At 35.2% G+C, this 23,772-nt stretch overlaps 1 protein-coding gene across 2 annotated transcripts in view; it reads right to left on the bottom strand.

Annotated features, from left to right (window-relative positions):
* Positions 1-6,586: 6,586 nt before the first annotated feature.
* LOC117113230 overlaps positions 6,587-23,772 on the bottom strand; it is a 17,722-nt gene continuing 536 nt past the window's right edge. For both annotated transcript variants that reach the window (XM_033256517.1, XM_033256518.1), the window contains exons 2-11: positions 18,785-19,023; positions 15,079-15,129; positions 13,424-13,600; positions 11,899-12,030; positions 11,756-11,807; positions 10,733-10,938; positions 10,290-10,348; positions 9,899-10,124; positions 8,697-8,834; positions 6,587-7,854 (exon numbers count right to left, since the gene is read on the bottom strand). In XM_033256517.1, coding sequence (XP_033112408.1) covers positions 7,135-7,854; positions 8,697-8,834; positions 9,899-10,124; positions 10,290-10,348; positions 10,733-10,938; positions 11,756-11,807; positions 11,899-12,030; positions 13,424-13,600; positions 15,079-15,129; positions 18,785-19,018 — 1,995 coding nt within the window. In that variant the 5' untranslated portion in view covers positions 19,019-19,023 and the 3' untranslated portion in view covers positions 6,587-7,134. The remainder of the gene's footprint in view (positions 7,855-8,696; positions 8,835-9,898; positions 10,125-10,289; positions 10,349-10,732; positions 10,939-11,755; positions 11,808-11,898; positions 12,031-13,423; positions 13,601-15,078; positions 15,130-18,784; positions 19,024-23,772) is intronic.

The following is a 23,772-nucleotide window of genomic DNA, read 5'->3' as shown; positions in this document are numbered from 1 at the left end:
ATGAGGTCAAAGGTTTTATGATTAGTTCTATATACTAGTTCATTATATGTTTTATATGTATGACTGTCGTACGATGAATCACTGTCTGCTGATTGTCGGTGGAAGCGTGAATGGATCTGCTGCATGCATGTTGTGGCTTTGCGTTCTTTATAGAATCGCATTGTTTTACCTGTTGCAAATAGGTCGGTGAAATTATGAAATGTTACATGGCAGACAGTGTTTCATTGTTAAATTGCACTGCGATGATATAAATTTAAATAACTACCAAAAAAAATATGAGAGATATAATGGCTTCACCAATAACTATTTACATGTAGATTGAGTAGTTATAGTAAGAAGATATATTTACTCAGAATTGTGAGAGAAACATAAAAAATTATGTTGGTACTATATTTGTTATTACTGGGGCCTAGCCTCATAGTGGTAATACCGGTGAGATAGGCAACAGCCTCGCGGTCAGGGTCCTGAATGTAGCCTAGAGCTGCAAACCTCTAGGCTACAAAAAAAGGTAGGCCTATTATAGGCTTTATTAAACAACTAATATTCCAAAGCCTAATGGGTTGTGGGAAAAGGCTGTTGTTGGATCAGTTCATTGTTGGAGTGATTGATTTTTTTGAACAGTGATAAATATAATGAAATGAAACAGCTGTTAAATTAAATGAAATAGGACGGTTAAAAAAAAGCAATGGGCAGTGTATGTTTTCGAATGAAGGTCTAGTAATTGTGGTGTGTGTTTGTCAGGAAAATATAGAGTGATTTTTGCCCTACTTGACATGTAACCATACTGAATACTCAGTTTGTTCCTAAATACTCAAGAAAAAATGTCAACACTAGTCAGTAAGCGCAAGGTTGGTGAGCTGGTGGTTATGACACCAGGCTAGTTATCTGGAGGTCATGGGTTCGATTCCCATCCAAATCACTTGCAATTTTGTTTGCAAATATTTGGGAATGTACTCAGTATTGATTATAAGGCAAACATCACTCCTAAGGTCTAGTAGCTATTAATAGTATTTAAATTATTTTGTTGCTGTTGTTATTTTTTGGACGTAGCATGAATGACCAAAAGCCACTCTGTGCTTCACAAATATACATGAGGCAGATATATAAAAAGAAAAGAAAAACAATAGTGAGTGGACAAAATGGAATGTGTCATCCAAGACACTACAGGAGTATTGTTAATCTTTAGTTTAATGTTCAATTCTGTAGGACACCAACTTCACCCACAATAAACTGAAGAAACTATTTTTATTTTAAAAATCTAAACCAAAGTTTAATTGTAAAATTAGCATATCAAGTTATTTTAAGTGATTTAATTGTTTATTTTAGGAGAATTATAAATTGAATTTAAGATGGTTTTTATATTGTTTTCCTGAACCAATTGTCTTGAAAAATACTCTAGATTTGTAATAATCTACCTTTATGGATACTTATAAAAAGAATACTAAAGTACTAATTTACTATCAGTTAGTGAGTTAGGGGCGGGTGAGGAGGGCAAACAAACAATTTTTTGTTTAAGCCTGAATATTAATCAAATATGTGATGTATTTATATAGTGTACTGTACCTTATAAACCTTATCATAATACCTAGCATCGTGGGAGTCTGTGTAGGTCTCTCCACCTGACATATTATGAAGAAATATTATGTCTCTCCATCTATTATCAATTTTCCATCAGTGGTCTTATGAAGATTTTTCCAGTACTAGGAAAATTGATTCCTGTTTCCTTCTTTAATAATTTGTTTGTATATCGTGCACACATTTATCTCCCACCTAGTAAAAATAATACTGATTAAATGAATATTCAAGAAATCCATAATAGAATCCAATGAGTGACATCTACCTTTTGACGGACCTGTTGGATAAAACAAATAAATGTGAATATATGTTGGTTTGAAAAATGTAGATACTGTACATGTAAGTATCCACTACATAGCCACAAGTATGGTATTCATCCCAATGGAAACCATGGTTTATTTATAGGGGAACTTCAAGTGACCTGTTGTAAGAACAACATTGAACCAAAATATATCATGAGGGCAAATTAAACATTTTTACATAAATATTGGAATTATATAAAAAAAATTTAAAAAAAAGTAAATGATGATGAGAAATGCTTCTTAAAAGTAGAGGCAAATGTATATCTAATAATTTCAGTGTAAGATTTTATTAATCAAATGATAATGAAGAGTATAAAATGGTAATAGTTTAATTTATATTAAGCAAGTCAGTATTGAAATTAAGTATTTTGTTTTATGAAATAGTGATTCCTGTAGTTAACCACAAGTCTTCCATAAATAGAATTTTTTTTCTATGATTTATATATGAAATTCATACAGAATTGATAAGTGAAAAGGGAATACATGTGCCCCATTTTTTTTTATAGAAATGAAATAGGTTGAATAAAAAAGTGTCTAAACAGGAGAGAAGGGTTCTACACCAAATTCCTAGAAAGAGATATTAATGTTAAAATGAATTCAGGCTATGTGTAACCTTTCAAAGTGTAATTTCCACATCCTTCCACCAAAGACCAAAATTTGTCCAGACCATTGTACTCTCAGGGACAGATCCAGGGTGGTGGGGAAAAAAAACAATAAAAATAATAATTTAATTCTTTTAATAGGGGCCTCCAGTCCTTCATTATGCGAGTGCTGCTAGTGCTCCCCACTTATCTATTCTGTTAATTTAGTGTCCCCATAAGTTCTGGATCCGCCCCTATTCCTTCTTTTGTCTGGATCAGCTATGATGATCGATGAAGTAGACCAGGGGTGGGCATAGAAATTGGTCAGAGGACCAAAGTGATTTCTTATTATTAAACACTGAGGTCCCACCCAAAATTAGATGCTTCCAAAAACCTCCAAGCACTGCACGTACACCACTTTATTCTCAGTTTTAATATTACTTTTTACAGATGATCGGTGTCGGGCTGTAAAAACAAGGCGTTTTCTAGCCAGTGTTACTTTGAGGGCCACACACACAGGGTTTTTAATTCATTTCCGCGGGCCGCAAAAAATTGCCTGCATTCCGCCCACCTGTGAAGTGGCCTATACTGTGACATTGCCTTGTACCATTTTTAATGTTATTATAATTACGATCATGAAGAGAATATAATAATTGATAATTTTATTAAAAGGGGAAATGATTTATTATATATGTAAATGTTTGATCATGTTGTAAAATTATTATTGTAACTAGATTTAGATTACAGATCAGGGTTTTGGAATGGAAACCTTTAATAAAGCATGTCATTGTAAATTTTGTTTTGGCTGGGTTTCATTAGAGCCAGTGGCAGACCCATGAATTTGAAATGCAGTAGAGAGGGCCCAAGGAGGACCTTTCACAAATAGAGGGTAAAGACCACCACAGCCACACCAAGGACAAGGTTGGGGCTGCAGTAAGAAAATTTACGATTTTGATCTCTAGATGAGTGATAATGGCACTCTCAGATTTGCATTTGAATATAATTGTCTCCAATTTTTTTATATAATTTGGAAAACATTTTGGGTTTGGGTAGAGGGGGTGTCGCGGTCCGGCTATGTCCACCTTGAATCCGCCACTGAAATCAATTTTATTCGTCTATATCTGCTTATTTATATAATGAATTGTATGTTCTGTAATTACCTTGCAGCACATAGTGCCTTCTGTAATTTAGATACATATTTGCTATCAATATCATTTGAAATAATTGTACATACTGTATGCAATGACGGACTATAGCCTTGTTTATATCAAAACTATGTCCGTTGTAGAGTTACATTCTTGAAATATATAAGCTAATTTAGTGTATGCGTTCACACCAATCTTGGTCCAGATGTAGATGAAGAGTAGCAGTGAATTATGTGACTAAAATCATATCATGATTAGTGTATTTGTGATCTTGAATACGAAAGTCTCTTTTAGATACAAGTCTCATTTTAAAAATCATGAATACTATAGCACTCAAGTATCCCTTTTCCACACTGTTAAGCAATTATAGTCAGGTTTTCAGGAAACTATAGGAAATAAAGACTGAAGGAGCTACAGTATTATTTCCTAGAACAATCTTGGCTTCATTTGTGTTAAACAGTGCTGTAGAGCGAGATTTGTTAGCTTCGCTGTGTGCATTCATGGCTTGGCCTAGCAACGAAATATTCCATCGCTCTTTACAGTACTGTAGTAAAAGCACCCCAGCTTTGAGCTTTTTGCACACGAGACACAAAAAATCGGAGGCATTATCAGTAGGGGATAGGAAAATTCAGTGCAAATGAAAGTGATGACATCACCAATGACGTATAATATGCAATTATAGTTTTATGTGACAAATATCTGTGGATTTTTCCAATATATAGGTGTGATATGACATTATCTATCCCATATATGGTAAAATTACAGAAAAATTGATAAGTAGCAGCAATTGTTTGAAGTATTTAATATGCTGGGAGGGCAATTTCCATATTGTTGGACTTTGGCGAATATCGCAGCTAATCATCGAATAAAATTGTTATTGAAATTATTCAGAAAGTTACCTATGATTAATATTTTTTATTCATTAGTCTAATCTGAACTTTTACCCTGTTTAAATGTCTTGTGTTTTACCAACTTGTTTATTTGTGTCTTCATAACAATGTCATCATCCAGTGTTGTACTTAATACAGGTGTTTAACTTGCATAGCAAGTTGCATGACTGGAAAGAAGTTATTTTTACAAAGAAAGTGTTAAGAACTTCCTTTCTTCAATATTGTCTTCTCCACTATCATCAACTCCTGTATTTTAGATATGTTCATTGATATAAGAAAGAGTTGAATGTAAACAAATGAAAATAAACCAACAAATAAAAGTACCTTTTAGTGTATAGTGATGTGTATTTTTGCCTCTTCAACAAGTGTTGTTTTTGGTTTGATTATTCCACCTGTATATTCTTTTGGTGTTGATATTGTTTATGATTCTCTCAGAACTATTACAATAATTCAGGAATATGGGATATTAAGCTAGATTTTCAGATTTTCGAAATTGGGTAAGGGTGGTATGTTGACATACATACTTTAAGTTATAGAAAAATGAGTATGCGAATGATATGATTGTGGTCATTAACGATCACTGGCAGCGCGTCATAGGAAAAAAATTTTGCCCTGTCAAGCAGGTTGCACTTATGGGCTAGAAATATTAATTTGCCAGTGACTGTTTTGGTGATGCCAGCTAAGATTAACTTGGATCGTTTGTTCAACGATTTCTTTAGATGCACTGCGATTATGCAATATTTTTCGGAGTAACAGATATCAGAATGGTTGTAATATACCACTTAGAAGTATATCCATATTCCTCGGAAATGTGTGCTTCGATAGATTAGTGTAGTTAGTATCGATTTTTATGAGTGAGCAATAGTATTAATAAATAGTGTTTTATATAGGATTGCATATATTTTGTTGCTTGCTGTTTCATTTGGTTTGTAGCTGAAAAGAACCTGGGTGGAGATTATTACTATTATTATTATTATTGTGTAGAGAGCTACATAGGCAATACACTGAAATAATAGTACTGTACGTCTTCAGCATTTAAAATAAAAACCATGCTTTAATAATATCTGTGTAATTATTACAAGCCAAATCCAGTTCAAAATACAAAATAGCAATAATGAATACAGTGAGTTAATCTGCATAACATATAAAGTAGTACAAACAATGGAATGCCACAACTGTAATATGAAGGAGGGCGAGCTATATACATTATAGAGAAGTAGGGGTTATCCTGGTGTACTTGTCCCGGGTTTGTGAGAACGTAGCCTTTATTAGTCCCCCAGCCAAGAAACATACAAGAATATGAATTATAAAAAAGAGAATATCACAAATATTGTTAAAAAAAATATAATAGATATAATATTGGCAAGCTTGAAAGAGCAGGAACAATGATTTGCGTGTCATCAGTCTAAATACTGTACATAGCTTTTTAATGGGAATGCATACACCGAATCCTTAAAACAACATAGAACACATTTTTTTTTTTTATCAGCTGCTCTATGTAAACTGATCTATACACATCATTTGTCTTTTCACTCTCTCCTCACTAGACAATCGATTCTGCTTTTATCTCTCTGCAAATGTTTATAATACCACCCCAAACCCCCAAAAACTAGATATATTATTACCATGGTATATTTAGCATACACTGAATATATACACTGGTTAAAAATACAAATACCAATCAAATTTTTTTCATTATTATCATTAAACAGTGGCGGATTTTATTAATTTCGGAATAGAGAGGGCTTGAGCGGCAAATTTCGCTAAGTGGTTGTATTCACTTATCTTATATCGCAATTTTCACACCCTACACCCGTCAAAAAAACAGTGGCGGTATACTCAAACTAATGTTAACTGTATTTCAATAAAACACTTTATAATCAGATATAATCCTCTATAAAATTATTTTACCAGTATACTAGGCTATCTAAAAGAATTTGACAATTACAACACTAAACACATGTTTAAAACACTCTCTTATGAATAATAGCCAATATTAGAATTTTGTATATTTATATAATTTTTTCTTCTAAATAACACTAAACCAGTATACTGAGTATATCATAAGAACAGCATTTGAGACCATTAATAAATTGTTACAACAATTACAACACTAAACACATGTTTAAAACACTCTCTTATAGAATAATAGTACAATATTAGAATTCTGTATATTTATATAAAAATTTTTCTTCTAAATAAAACTAAACCAGTATACTGAGTATATCATAAGAACAGCATTTGAGACAATTTTGAATATAAAGCCTAAAATTAAATTGTTTGTTTATCCTTTAATGCTGAAAATTGTGTAGGAGGGGCGAGCACAAAAAAGGTTTTTAAAAATTTTTTTTTTCTCCTGTCACCAAAATTCACATATTAAATCGCAATGCTTTCAATTAAGCCTGTCTCGCTATTTGTTTTTCAAAGAAAAAATAACCTATAATCGATATTTTGCAATGAATTTAGGCCTATAATGGTGATCACTTTTTAAAATTTGTGAACAAAAAATCGAAAGAAAACTTTTTTTTTTAAAAACACCGCCCCTATTTTTCCGTGAGCTAAGGTGGGTGTTGGAGGGCAAACAAACAATTTTTTTAGGCCTAATAAAGGATGATGAAAATTAAATTGTGATCGTTGTGCTTTACAAAAATGGGACATTTACACAGTTTGGGTTTGAGATGCTGCCAGCATCTTGTCCAGCTACCAATGCCATTGCATCTCCATTGTCATCAGGTTCTCCAGTAGCTTGTATCTGTTGCTCATGGTTCGGAATCTGAGCTTGGGTCACCGTTTGAAGTGGCTGACTTTGTCCTGGAATCATGACTGTCTGATTGGTTGGCTGTCCCTGTTCTTGAACCATACCTACTTGCCCCACACCTTGCACAAACATTGGTTGTTGAAACATTGGTTGCCCCTGACCTTGATGTACCATCATTGGTTGCCCCTGAGCTTGGACGATCATTGGTTGCCCCTGAACTTGATGTACCACCATTGGTTGCCCCTGAGCTGGAAGCATCATTGGTTGTCCCTGTCCACCTACCATCATTAGCTGGCCAGAACTCGGGACCAACATTGGTTGCCCCTGTGCCTGGACGGCTGGTTGTTGTGCACCACATACTTGTTGTTCTTCAGGTCCAGTATGTTCTCCAGTTCCAGAGGTTTGAGCTCCTACTTGTTGGTTCTGAGCAGCAATAAGTTGGTTGGGAAGCATCATAGGTTGGTGCTGCACCATCATCGGCTGGTTCTGTACCATCATCGGCTGGTTCTGTACCATCATCGGCATAGCATGTGCTGCTCTTGGTATAGGTAACATCATCACATTACCATTGGGGCCCATAACCATCTGGTATTGTTTATTATTCTTAAAATAAAAATGACTTAAATTAGATATTTTGTAAATGTACTTGCTGTTTATTTTAACTGAGCCACTAATAACCACTCCTACCATTTTCTCAAGGTACGTTCTGACAAGTGAGTGTTAAGCTTTGAAGTGGCAGTTTACTTGTCGTAAGCCCTGGGTAGTGCCCGTGAAGACACTCTTCAACATTGCTACAGACTATTTACTCCTGAGCAGTCTCAGCAGTAAGTGTGTGTGCTACGTCCATGTACACAAGGAATGTAAAGGAATATGTGCTTAGAGTAACAATGTGTAGACGCACTTACTTCAGAGGTCGCAAGTAAATTTATTTTGACCTCGATATTTTTCAAAAAATAAATACCTACAAATGAATGCCATAATAATATTTCCGGTGATCAATATTTTCATAATTGTTTACGTATTTAAGAATTTGTGTGCAAAATAACTGTTGAGAGACAACGAAAGTGTTGATTATCACTTCCTGAAAATGTGCATAGTTACTTCTAAGCTTTGAACTAGCTTTGAATAAAAAGAACATTATGCCCTGGGTAAGCATCGTGTGGACACTCGTCAGAAATAACATGCGCAGAAAATTTTACGGTTGTCGAAACTTTACTTTAGGCGTAAGGCCGTCTCAACATAACTTCAGTCACAGTTACCATAATGAAATCATCACATCTACTGTATGTTCAGTCAGCACATTGATAAGGATCTGCTTGTGGTTCGTCTTGTTTAAATTATTATCGTCATCATCATCAGCTTTTTTAAGTTTAATATGAACATACCTTGCTTAAATTATAATTTTTGTATTACTGTATAAAATACATAAAAACAAAGAAACAAACCTTAGTTTGACAACAGTTGCAGTTTGAGCCCTGACAACAAAAGTAACAACTCAGTTGACAAAAAGAAAGGCCAAAGGTCACCATGCAGATTAGCGTTTCGAAAACTCCAAATCCCACAATGAGTGAGTCCAGCAAAACCTGTTTTGTAGCACAGTATTTAAAAAATAGTAATAATTCATTTAGTTCAACTCTTACACAAGCAAATAATATTTAACAATCACTAACTGGAGCTGGGTGTTGCCCAATGTCCAAACTTTTCCATTACTTTTTAATCTAAATCCAAATGCAGTGCATTCTAAAGTTGAAGAAGATACTTCACAAATTGGGGTATGATGTAGTAGGCATTTTCAGAGGTTATTTCCTTTTATTGGTTGAGTTTCGGTCCTTCAACCTCGAGGTTGAAGGTTCAAACCTTCGCTGTGCATTTCCCTTGTGTTCTTGGAAAAAGTTCTTATATACCTGTATTTGTCTCTCTCCACCCACGAGTGTAAATAGGTATCTGGTTGTAGTTATATACTTATGTTTAAAAAGACGATGGAAAGGAAACTGGCCACCCAACCACCTTCTTTACCCTTATTGCCTTTTATGGTATTTAGAATATATATTTTCCTCTTAGTGGCCTTTATGGAGGCTCCTCAATATCACATGGAAAGACAAAATCAGAAACAGAGAAGTACTGAGAAGAATGAATACAAAAAGGACACTAATCAAAATAATAAAAAGAAGAATGACTAGAATAACTTGGCCATCTGGTCAGAAAAGAGGCACTGCAAAGAACATTATTGGAAGGGAAGATGGAAGGAAGTAGGGGCAGAGTTAGAACAAGGATGAGGTATTGGCAATGTGTAAGGGCAGCAGAGGGGAATGGAAATCCATGGTAGCAGCTTTGAGCAGAGGATACCAGGTACCAGGTGACAGGTAGTGGCCTAGGCCTCTATATGAGATTGTGTAGTGTATATATAAATGAGTAAGGGTCAGGAATGTGATCTGGTGTAGCTAAAGCCTGATATTATATATAGGTCTAGTTTAGATAATATGTGGGTCATATGTCCTTATCCCATGATACATAGCTACTACTGTAGCATGGCCCCACTTCACCTTCAAGCCTCACCACCCCCACCCCCCCACCTTATTTCCAGACTCCTAGATACACATCTGAAGCAATAAAATAAATTAATTAAATTTAACTGATTGATCCATACCCTTATGTTTCTGTCCTTGTGACTAGACATGTCACCGATTTCGCAACATCCAGGCAAACAGTCCCAGCAATAATCATAGTACGGTGTCGGTGTGACGTAGCAATTCCAATTTACACAGCCTTTCATGTAGTGGTTGATATTTTCTTCGCCTATATTAGCTGAAGACCATGTGACCATGGTAGTAGACATCATAAATGCTAGAATAGAAAGCGAAAAGAAACAGGGTTGTAGTAAGATGTATAAAATTTATATTACAGCAAGACGGTTAAGTTTATCTCTAGTATATCATGATTATACATAATCAAAATGTGCTCGGAAAAAGGAGGTACCCTATGAATGTATTAAATCATACCAAAACAAATTTATGATTTATTCAAATTTTGATTCACTTACATATGACCCTTTCTTTGTGACACTCAACAACCCATAAATACCAATTACTACAAATATCTGTGGAAAAATAGAACAATTTATATATTCATTATCATCCAAAAAATAAAATACTTTACTACTGTATAACTCTTACTAATATCATGGTTATGATGGGTACACCATTTGGTTATGATGTTAACATTTATAAAGAAATGCTTGTATCTTCATTGCGTTATCATTTTAACACTGTATACATTTGTATTTAAAACCCTGTTTTTCAAAGTGTTCCATTACACACAGGGTAATATGTACTCTTGATTAAGCGCTGCGGCGCTTATTTGGGAATGGCGCTTAGCTATAGAAAAATCAGGTTTGGTGTGACGCTTATTGGAGAGCGTTGCTTATTTGAGAGCGGCACTTATTCAAGCATTTATAGTATACTATTAATATTAATGGTCTTACCAATAATCCGGACCAGATAGGCATTCCAATGTGCGATACCTCACACTCAGCAAACACAGCCAAGATTCCTAGGGCAACACAGATGACACCGATAATAATATGAAAAACACTTATAACGATGGTGAGATTGCGGTGACCTTTGCTCTCACAAGGTTTCCAGCATCGCTTCATGGCTGGTGATTGGCCACTCACTGCTGAGGTTTCATCTAGAATATAACAACACTTTTTAATACCCTTTTCACACTAACAGAAAAGATTTCGACTTTTAAAAATTAGTAACAAGTTGTAACATCTTTGGTCTCCCAAGATATTATACTCGTTGAACACACACCATAATCCAAAACAAGTGAAAAGTTTTGGAAGTAAGTTTGCTATTTGGTTGGAATTTTTCCCCTACTTCCTGAGGTGCACGCTCGTCTTGCTCACTTCGCCGCTACTTGCCAGCCTAGTCTGATCCCGATGGTGCAGTGCGTTACCTTATGACACTCCAGACAGTCTGTTGAGCCGGATCACTCACTGCACCCATAGACCAACGCAATTCACAGTGCGCACGCATCGGATCATGTTTAATGACGATCAGTACAGACTGCCACCAGTAATCAGCAGATGGCGTTGCATCGTCTAACACTCACAGGGAGTTGGATTCGCCGGCCGACGCATTGAGTGCCTGCCTTTAATAACATAACAAAAACTTGACGACAACATATTCAGTTCTGTATTTAATGCTTGCTGAGCTGCCTAATCTACGCCTAGTATGTAGGACAATCTATTTGTTCCCTGTTGCCTTAATAGTATGAACGTCTGCGCACTGTATTACTCGGGACATCTTGGAAGAAAAAACAGACCTCGATGAGGCATGTATTTATTGCAAGGGCCCTATCTCGGAAAGTTTGATGTGGACTTGCTTTCACACTAAGTAAACCTGGTTACGTGTTACTTACTATTTGCATAATAATTACCATGTGAAAAGGATATTTGATCTTATCAATTTAATGCCCCACCCCGCTCTCCAGGTGCTCTTACCTGAGGGTTCAGCTCTAGTTCTCTGATCAGAATTTGGAAACTGCATTTCATTCTATAATTAAAAAAAAAATAAGGTAACTTGCGAGTTTAATTTCTGTTATGACCAAGGGAGTACAGTGCCAAGAATTCAATGACCAACGTACCATATTTTGTTTCAAACAGCAAATTGCGATCCAATTCGTGTCGCGCAAACTCAGAGTCGTAGCCAGCCAGGAGGCAACCAATTCAACAACAGCAACAACCAGAATTCCCACATCAACTGCAACATTTTTCCACTGAAAAACAAAAGTTTTCATCTTAAGAATTTAAATAATCATTTTTATACCTTGCATAGGGAATTTATTTTTTAAGGGCAGAAAAGAATTGTTTGCCAAAAGCATCTAGGCTGAGGAGAAAATAGTATAGTATTTGTTTTGCCTGAAATCCTATCACATGCTTGTAAAAATTGCAATATTATGATGTAAACAATTTAGTGTTGATTGAGACATTCTTTAGATTTATAAAATACGAGCGGTTTTGGAGGTGACGTTGGGTGTACAAAAAATTAATTACAGGAAGCGTTTCTCTTTTGAAATATCCATTTTCCATGTTTACAGGTTCACTAACTGGCCAAAAATAATTTTTTCTTTAAATCATCATCATCATCGGGGTGCCACAAGTTCACAAAACAAGGTATAAAAAAGGTCTAATTTCTTTTCATTGATAATTTGATTCACTTAACTTGTTGGATTACATAAATATCGAAATGCTTCTATAAAGTGAAGCACAGCTCTCCATTTGTGACTATAGGCTGTCACACTAAATTAGAAAGAATATTAAAGGATGAGTCCCACCCATTAAATGGCTACATAACTTTCAACAAATCAGTAAGAATTCGACAAACTACTGTCAAAACAAACCGATTAAAAAATTCATTCATACCACACACATGTCAGCTCTACGGTAATCAATTTTCTAAAGATAATCACTGTCTTAGATTAGATACCATAATTGTTTTAAGTCCATTTCATTTTTAGTCTTTCTATTATAGTTATTAGTTAGTTAAGATTTTTGGTGCTATTGTATTTTATGTAGTATTTATCTTTATATTTTGTGTGATATGTATGTTATATTGTATAAGTAGGAAAGTAAATTTCATGTATATTTTTAAATGTGACAATAAAATTTATCTAAGATCTTGAATCTTGATCTGTAATGATAGTAACCTGAATTAAATGTATATTTAATGGCCAGTGGGAATACTAGCAATAAAGAAAAAAACAATATATATAGCATACTGTAAAATGTCAGGCAAGTACTGGCTGAGCAGACTAAAATACTAGCATTCTCAATTAAAAATCCATGTATGGCACAGGGGAGGGGGTGTGGGTGGTCCAGGCAGGAAGAAGCCAATTACTGTATTTCATCTGGGAACACACATTTGAAAGGCATTTTTAGTCTGCAAGTGTCATTTCAGAGCATCTAAGAAGTGTATACAAGTCTCCAATGAAAGAGCACTTTTCTGTGGTCCCACTAAATGTCTAGTATTATCTTTAAGGTTGAGGTGGGTGTAGTCTCTTGTCAGCAACCTTGGACCTCAACCCCCGGTTATGACTTAAACTCTCATACATTCTCAGTGTTTGCAGATTGTGATAGAACTACAGAACAAAATTTAAAAAAAATGTATACCGTTAAGAAAAATTTGTAGTCATAACAACAGTTGTCTGGATAGCCATAATCACAATCATGACTGCTGCAAATGTCTCTATCTTCACCTTCTCCAGAGGACGAAGCAGCCAACATAAGCACCATCAGAACAATACTCAACAGACAGCTAAAAGCACTTAAAATCCCATAAACTGCAGCCTGAAAACAAAAAAGAACATTCATATAAATTTTATTAGTTGGGAAATTCCTGGTTGATAGCCAGATGGCAGTGTCACTAGAGCTACTGTGAATCATATTCCAAGGAGCCCTTATTTAGGATCTCAAGGTGCTACAGAACAGAGCAGTGACACTGGTTCCTTCTGCTGTCTTCTCTTTGTCTCTTCGGTTGTTTGCCTTTGTTAGTTTCAGGATAATTCTCAGGTTTTGATTTTTGTTCTTTTAAGATATAGAGACTGTACAGTCACAATAAAACACACATTCATTACCATTACCATGTTATAGAGCAAATAATATTTTAACAATTATCTTGAGTTTAAATATAATAATCTATCAGGGGCAAGGTGATAGAGTATATGCAAATAAAAGTTCAAAGTTCATTGTTTATTTTCTCAATATACTTGAGATGGTAACCACCAAATTGACACTTCTGTCCCTATACATAAGTGTTGGCTACCTAATGAACATCATTTTCTACTTATTTCATCTGATACATTTAAAGACAGGCTCCAGAGCGAAACATTTGTTTGATACGTTGTATACTGAAGATATTAAAACAATTAATTGATATTAGGGTATTAATTTTTGATTATTAAAAAAACTGGTAAAAAAAGGGATTAGTTGGCTTGCCTGAGATTATACAGTTTTACTAGGTGAGGCTTTTTTATACCTTGTTTTGAAAACTTCATTTTTTAAAGATCCTCAGAGTAGAGCGGCAAAAAAGATAAAAATAAAAATTTTCTTATGTAGGAAAAAGTTTTGCCAAAAAAATCCAGAGGGAGCAGAAAATAAAAATAAAATTGTGAATGTAAATAGTGTAGTAATGGGATGGTTAAGTGCTTTAAATTTGTATAATTATAAAGAAATACACATATCTTATTTCAAGTCAAAAGTGGGCATAATAAGAATAAAGAAAAACTTTTATTTCTAAAATATAGAAAAAGAAAAAAAAAGAAAAGAAAAGAGGGGAACAGGGCTATACTAAAAAAACCCGTTAATTTTGATTTAAATTTCATGTACTTGTACCTTGGTCAAGCACTATAAACAAAATCTCAACACCATTAGCCACACTTGATGCTTTACATGGCCCTACCTTTCTCTGGTCGCACCCCTGGTGCAGATTCTAAAAGAATGGCTTCACATAACTGGGAAGAGCAATGCAGTTTTGTAACTTCATGCAATAAAAAACAATATTGTATATCCACTACAAAAGGAAAAAATGGGTGGCCAATTGAACGTTGAGTCTAAACTTTCCAGTTGTTTATTATAAAGGAACATTTTGGGGTGCTTAGGAACATGCTATGATTTGGCATGGAATGACACTTCTATAAACTCAATTTATAAAAATCATTATTAATTATTTAAGTACAGTGTGAAATAAATTATAACAAATTTCCGAAAGAACAAATTAAGTATGAACTATGAACTTTGAACAATCAACTATAAAAATTAAAAGTTACCATGACTCCATGTTTTGTCACGAGCATCCCAATGACACCAGTCACTACAAACTACAGCGAGAAAATAAACAAAAAATGTTAGTAATAATCATAGAATATTGTATTCAAGATACAATAAAACAAAATAAAACTACATTTTATATTGGTCATGATCAACCACCTAAATATCTTGCATAATGATTGTTTAAACAATCAAATCTTAACAGTTTTTAAAAGCTTTCTTTGAAACAATTTTTTACAAGAACTTAGCTTGTGTAAACTTTTTTTTCAACAATCATTATGAAAAAAATTTAATATAACTGTTTTATATATATATCTCCAATAACTGTACTAAAGTGGGTTGACTGTTGATTGAATACATGAATTGAATGAATGAAAAGTTAATGCTAGTAATGAAATAAGATATCAGTAAAATAGTAATTGTTATTGCCGTGATAGAATACATGAAAATAACTGGATTTGCGTCAGTAGAAACATGTATAGGTGTAATTTTGCCCTACCTGATCTGGTGATCGTGGGTTCGAGTCCCACCCGAGAACAACATGCAATTTTTTCGCAATTGTTTTTGCAAACGTACTGAGTATTCAGTACATTTCCATGTCAGGTAGGGCAAAATTACACCTATACATGTTTCTCCTAACGCAAATCCAGTTATTGTCATATATTCCATCACGACAATTACTATCAACACTGTAATACCCGCTGCTTACTTGGACTCGAATTCAACCCTGGCCATTAGGCGCAAGCTCGGCGGTCTAGAGGTATGAGTATGATGCCAGGCTAGTGATCTGGAGATCGTGGGTTCGAGTCCCATCAAAGAACAACTTGCGAATTTTTCACAGTTGTTTTCAAACGTACTGGGTATTCAGTACACTTCCAAGTCAGGTAGGGCAAAATTCCACCTATACAAATATCAGTAAAATGGTTGGGGCTGACAGAATAGAAAATTTTGAGAATAGGGACCTCTCAGGCGCGGATCCAGATTTTTAGCTGGGTTTCCATGGAATCGCTCACTCTATCGGCAAAAGACGTTTCAGTTGTTCACAGACGAATCGGGGTGCCTTCCCGATTGCGTAGGGCAGCTAGCAATGCACCCTGATTCGTTTGCGTCTGCTACGCAATAGGAAACGTTGAACCGTAGGCGACTGTCGCCGATAGGTTGAGCGATTATATGGAAAAACAAGCTTTAACCTGACTATCGCACATAATGGGGTCCCTCAGTGGGCAGGGTCATGGGAAAAGAACATAATGTTTGCTTGTTCTGTCGCTGGAAGACTATTTTATACGTGGGGCGGGGGGTGGTTTGAGCTAGTCTTGGGGTTCTCCTAACCTCGGAAAGATTTTCTAGATGCTGAAAAATATACTGATGTGCATTACGAGACTTCTATTGATGAATGAATACACACTGAATTAATAGTTCTCCCCCATTTTACCATGGACAATTAATAATTGCAATGATGAAGATAATGATGATGATGATGATGATGATGATGTGATGATGATAAGGAGAAGGAGGCATCGTAGCAGGTGATGACAGGCTCCTGTGCCAGGTTAATTAACAGGCCCTTTGATATGAGTGTCAACCGAGGCCCGTATGCCGAGTTTGTCCTCACATTTTCAATGCACACAATCTGACAGTAATTATCTACAATTTATATAATCAGTACATTCTCGACTGTCATGAAAATATTATATCTAAAAAATTATGTTATATGCATGCTTAGAAGCGGAAAGTTTAACCTAAAAGTTTGATATATGTTTCATGTTTTTTGAATGGTCTTTAATGATATTACATTATGACCACAACATATTAGAAGAACACTTTGTCACCTACAAATTTCAGACCCATACACATTTACATTTCCTTGGACCTAAATCATAAGGAAGTCCGCAATATATCCAAATTTCAGGAAATTATAAGCTATATGCATGCACCAACATGGAAATTTTGTTTTATGTTGTTTGTTGAATGGTCTTTCTAAATATTACAGTCTAATATGACCACAACATAAGGAAGTTCGCTCTATATCTAAATTTCAGGAAATTATATGTTTTATGCATGCACCGACATGGGAATTTTGTTTTATGTTGTTTGTTGAATGGTCTTCTTTAAAAATATTACAGTCTAATATGACCAGAACATAAGGATGTCCATTCTTTAAATGTTTATTAGATAGTACAGAGAATTATGATTGTTTATCAAATCATTATACCCATGTTAAATCCCATTTTTTTAAAAATAAATAAAAAAATATGTTTTCAGTGCATGCGTCAACGTGGAAAGATTAACCGAATAATCTTGTCAACAATGCAGTTCTAAAATTAATCTTATGACCACAACTTTTAAGTTGTAACTTCAGGAAAAATAATAATTCATTTTTATTGTACCTCCACCAGCTGGGAAAGTAATTAAATATGCATAAATATCTTCTGTGATTGGTTGATTGCCAACATTTCAATGCTTAGTGGTTGAACAGTCGGATATACAGTAAAGCCAAAATTTCAAAATTTAATACATTTTTTCAGTTTCAGTTTTGAAAAAAAATTGAAGATTTTATTTTTTAATCACAGAAATTTATATTCAGTACATTCTCGACTGTCTTGGGAATGTGGACCTTATCAAAATATTTTGTTGGGCGCGTTATACTCTTCAACACCCCACCTACTGGGTATTCAGACCTGGAAACTTCACTTATGGTGTAATTTTGGAATAACAAAATATAATATTAAATTATATGCCTTTCAATAAGGTTATAAAAATCACAAAACATGTATAGCCTATCCTCCCTGTGATTGATTTTGTATTAACCATACATTGTAAAATAAATCATAATAATAAACTCAACATTTATCATTGTATGTTATCGCGCAGCCGATTTAAATACAGTCCCTCTTTGATTAATATTTAGACAATGCAAAAAGTTTATTTTGTCTATATATTTATTTTTGTCTTTGGTTTAGGTTGGTGGCATTTCTGACAGAAAGAGTAGGAATTTGCAAGACCACTAGGCACTGCTACAACGAAGAGGCGAAGAGGTCTGGATCCGCCCCTGCTTCTAGGTGCCCGGAAATTGCACTTTCATACCGTACAACAATATATATATTCAAAATTTATAAAAAGCATAAAACATGGCAGCCAAAAAGGCTGAATTACGAATTATGTTACATCAAAAGAGGAAATTTACGTTATGATTTACATAAAATTTCAAGTTTTGAGGGATTTCAGATTCTCCCACCATGCATGGCAGGATAGGGAGGGGGTGGGCATTAAAATGTGTCTAAGGTCCAAAGTGAATTTTTGATTTAACTCTTAAGGGCCACACACAAACTAAGAAACATAAGAAACAAGGGGATTTTTAACCATAGATGTTTGACACGCTGCAAACATGTATTTAATGTATTTTTGTGTGCCACAATTAGGGGCGAGTTGATTGGCTGAACGGTTAAGTCAATAGTTCCAGTGGTGTTGCAAGTCTTCTCGGATAAAGATTTTTAACCGTAGGCCCAGTGTACGTATTTGGCTCGTGTGAACTTTCAAGAACCCAGTACATCCTTCAAGAAGAGTGGGGGGGGGGGGGGGGGGTCACCCCAGTGTACTGGTCCATTAAGTCCCCTGTTAAATGAATATGCCACGTAGGACAGTGATTAAGTTCACTTATTGGCATATTCTTGGCGCTCGTGCCTAAAAAATTGAAATGAAACTTACTACTATGCCAGCTACAATGGCGGCGCCAGGATACTGACAACCAAAGGTGCATGCTACGATGCCCAATCCAATGGAAAAGAAACCACACACAATATGGATCATACTGAACACTCTGATAGGGGAAGTCTTCAACTTGGAACGGGTTGGTGAGCAACAAGATGGCTCTTCGACCTCTTCCTGAGAATTTATTGACCTCTGACCAGCAGGTGTATCTGGTACCAGCAGTTCCTCCATTTTAACTGAATAATCATAAAATAATATGGTAATATTAATAACAATAACTATAACACAAACAGTAATAGCTTTGATATTCCTAACTTTATACCTTCAATATCCATGTTAATAATTTAGCAGGTGTGGATTAACACAGCATCTCAACTTTCAGGTTGGAGGTCCAATCCCTAGCTGTGCATTTTGTTTGTGAACTTGGGCAAGCCACTTTACCCTCAGTTTTCACCCAGGATTAAAACCAATGACAATTAACAGTTAAATATACTAGGTCTTTTGTAAGATATGTGAATAGTTTTTTTTTTTAAATAATAAACAACAAATATGTTTCAATGTTTAATTTTTAAATTTGCTTTTAGATTTTAAATACTGAATTTTTTTAATAAAGAGGGCGGCGACGCAATTTGCCCTTTTGAACTCAGCTGGCGCCAACACTGTTCTCCTCATAACTGTAGCCAAGTTGGTAGAGTATACGGAGGGTCAGAGTCTTTGGTTCGAATGTCAATGAGGATAATGCTTTTTTCCCCCACAGAAAAGTGTCATTATTATCACTGATTAGTCGATTCTTCACGCAACATGTGAGAATCTTTGCGCGATGCCTTTGAAGTCTAATGTGTTCCCCGCTACCAAATACCCAACAAGCTTATTTTACCACAAAATTGAACATGGCGAAATGGAGAGCACCTTCTTTTCTCAATGCGCAATACTTACAGGCAATCACTTTGCAATTGTTTAAACCTTGATGCTACTGTAATACATTTATCTTTCATGAAACACCAAACATATTAATATTTCTACAAAAAGAGCTTCAAATTTAATGGAACATTTACATGAGTTTTAAAAGTATGGTATATTTTATCTTGAGTTTCCATAAATTGGATAAAACTCGATATTTCTAATTTTAACAAATTTTAATTAAAGAATGATTGAGGATTATAAGAAACTCGTTTTAGTGTGAACGAATGTGGACTATTCGAAAATTCAATCCAAAATCAGAGTAATTTTCAGTTTTACGCTGCCTTAGCTTTTACAGATGAACCAATCGATCTTTAGACAAAATTATAATGAACACAGGAATATGTTCCTGAATTATACATAATAACATACTAAAAGTCAGAAAAAATCCAATTAGGGGAACATTGTTAATTTTAAAGATATTTAATGAGTTAAAATCAAACAGTTTACCGCACAAATACCGTGTTGAAGCGTATAAAAGTGTGTCGTTACCAAGTTGTTGCTAACAAAAAAAATGTTAATACTATAATAAGATAATACGCCCATTACCAAAAATGGTGGGGAACACATTAATTTGTCGCGTCAAAAGGATCTGTTGCCTACATGGTAGGAGCGACATCTTTTTTTTTTCTTCAATGTTCAGAAACTTTAAAAAATATTTTGGTGACCCAGTTTCGAACGTGGCCCATAGATAGCAGGGAACAGCCCTGCCCTGTTCAGTTTAACTTCGGAAAATTTGCCGACTGGATGTTCGAACCAAGGTGCCCGATAGATTAGATTAGTCTCCAAACAAAAATACCTGGGGCAGCGGTGGCTCCAGAAATTTGCAGACAGGGGTCCAGCATGTTCTACAGGGGGAGCCAAACCAAGGTCCCAACTAGACCTGGTCTGGGGACTGGTTCATAGGGAAAGTTTTTATGGTGCAGAAATTGTGCTTTTAACAGATCATATAATACACTGCACCCCTTTCTCCCCATGGGGATATTATATCTTTTGTCCAATCATGGAGTTATAATTATTTTGATTATTATTTTTTTATTTTTCAAAATAATTATAACTCCACAGTCCACGAACTAACAGTGACAACAGGGATGGGGAATTCCCTCCCTGACCATAGAGCCCTGACACATTGAGGTTCACGTTTGACCTAATGTATGCAGGCGCATCAAAAGCTATTTTCACTGGTCTGGCCAAAGATACACAATCACCATTGCATTAATGTGACTTGTTTTTATTAGTTTTATGTCTTTGCAGCTCAAAACACGTATTGTGTATTTATCACCTGGTAGATCTTTCCATATGATCTGAATACCATACATGGTGCTCCTGGCATTAATAAACTAAAAGTTTACTAGTAACACTAAATAATATACCAGTAGTCTGTTATCTGAAAATCTAACGTATACACCTTGTTTAATTCAAAAGCCATAATAGGTTTACTAAATAATGCATAGCATTGTACCCTGTGTATTCATAACACGTTTAATTTAAGCCACATTTTTTATATGTATTTCACAATATCCGTAAACTCGTATAATATAGGCGCACATTGCTCGTTATTGATATTGTATTATATGTGTGTGCCCTACTGGAGCCGTTGTAGGGCCTGAGTTGAACCCCTGTAGAAACGTACAGTAGCTTATTCTAATATTGACCCTCCATCCAAAGTTGATTTCCCTGATTCTTAATGCTCTATTGCGTATTTATCCCCTGGTAGATCTTTCCATATGATCTGAATACCATACATGGTGCTCCTGGCATTAATAAACCAATAGTTTACTAGTAACACTAAATAATGTGCAAACGGTGCGATCGCACCCCCTAAATTGTATTAGGAAAAATATTTTTTATATTGTTTTGATATGAAATACCGGATACATGTTTTATTTAATTAGCATACTGTCATCATTTTATAGCAAAATGCTAGGTTTTTATAGTTATAATCTTTACTAAATTGGTTGGCCTGTTTCTGGGGTACACATAGAAAATTGTTTTAAACAGTGATTGTTATTTTGACTTTTTACTACTTTACTATTTTAACTTGTTAATATCTTAACGTATTTCTCGTCAATTTTTGCCAAGTTGTCTTGTGATTTTTCATGCAATATTATCCTCTTTAACCAAAGGAAAAACAAATACTTTAAAATGGACAATAAAGTGTTCTTGAATCTAGAATCTTTTTTATAGGTATTTGAGCATCCGTCAACTTGTATAGTCATTGTTATTCATATTACTTTATATAATGTGTTTGTGTTTCTTGCACTTCATTTATTTATTGAGGAATAAGCATCTCATTTCATGTAATTATGGAAATGATAAGAAATTTTGAGCATTAAATGTCTATCATTTTCGCAATACACTGTCTTTCATATTATTTAAAACACTGTGATTTGGTCATTCATTATTTTTCGGAACCTAGTTTTGCTACTGAGAAAATGCAGTGGCAGATTCGAGGGAGGTCCCAGCTGCCCCTCCAAATTTTTAAAAGTAACAAATATAAAGGAAAAAAAACAAAACATCAGAAAATTGTAAACAATTTTAGTCTGAGAGTACTATTTCCGGCAATCTAGAGTTGCCATAACCATAACATTTTTTCCTCAGTCCCAACCATGGTGGGCTCAAGTTGGTGGTCTATAAAAATCTCTCCCTGGGCACAATTTTTTTAACGTATGGTACTTTGGTTAAATCTCATGAATTATTCATAATCCTCCTTATAGAACACATTTTGCGCATGCCCTATTTACAAGTCTGTGTCACCCTCAATGATCAGCTGCCCTGTGTATCGCAAAGGACCCAATAAATCAAAGGGTGCACCCCTCAAATTCCAAAAGGTCCACTTTTTAAAACCTATTATTTCACAAAATCGTTCCTAATTATCACAAAATGCTATAGCATGCATTCCATTATATAGACCTATTTGCCAGCACATCCAGCCGTTGATTTTAAATATGATATGAAATTGTTGGAAATTTATCGTCTCCGGTGACTACAGATTGATCTATAATATGAACAATGTTATCTGTAGGCCTGCAGATGTACAGGATCTAATAAGGTTACGTCTTCAGGCCACAAAATACCCAAATTAATGAAAATTTAAATAAAATATTCACGAATTATATGTTCGAGAAATCCATTATATAAGACCCTCAAAATGCTATTTTGTCAGAGCCTGCTGGGGCTTTTCTCAAAAATTAAACCTATTATTTCATTAAAATCTTTCCTAATTATCGCGAAATGCTATAGGCCTAGTATGCATTACATTTTTTTTGCCCATTCTTCTAACCGTTGATTTTTAATAATGTGCTACGAAATCTGTTGGAAATTGACCCATGTCATCTGTAGACCTACAGATGTAAATTACATAAAAAGATACAACTTCACAGTGGTGGATTAGGGGGTGGGGGGAGGGAGAGCTCCCTAAAATTATAAAAGAAATAAAAATCATAATTAAATTTTGTTTGAGAGTGCCATATCTGGCCATCTAGGCCTAGAGGTGCCATAATCACAAGTTTCTTACCTCAGCCCCAACCACGGTGGCGGTCGCCCATCCTAAGGTTCGCTTCGGTCGCAAAATCGCACCTCCCCATCGAAAATCCTGCGTACGGGCCTGCGGTCATTATGCCAGTAAAATGCTGTTGGCTAACTTATTATAGCTGTGAAAATTATCGTGCCTGCCTGTGGACGACCTACTACAACTCTCTCTTTTTGTACCACCTTGCCATGCCTAGCCAAGGGGCAGGCCAATAACTATAGAATAGAGGTGCCATAATCACAAGTTTTCTTACCTCAGCCCCAACCATGGTGGGGCTGAGGGGGTATTAACCATCTATCTGTGAAAAAGTTCCTTCTGGTCATGGAAACCACGCTTATCCTGCTTTATGTCCCTATAAATACCCAAAATGGAATGGAAATTTATATAGAATATTACGAATTATAGGTTTCAGAAATCCATTATGAAAGGCCCTTAAAATGCTAATTTGTCGGTGCTTCCGGGGATTCGCACCCCCCCCCCCCCGGGGGGGCCC

This window comes from Anneissia japonica, unplaced genomic scaffold, assembly GCF_011630105.1.
Source record: "Anneissia japonica isolate Jap-2015-1 unplaced genomic scaffold, ASM1163010v1 scaffold287593_len981703_cov172, whole genome shotgun sequence".
NCBI classification, from domain to species: domain Eukaryota; kingdom Metazoa; phylum Echinodermata; class Crinoidea; order Comatulida; family Comatulidae; genus Anneissia; species Anneissia japonica.
The sequence above is the reverse complement of the archived record's forward strand: the minus strand, read 5'-3'. Positions and strand labels throughout refer to the sequence as shown.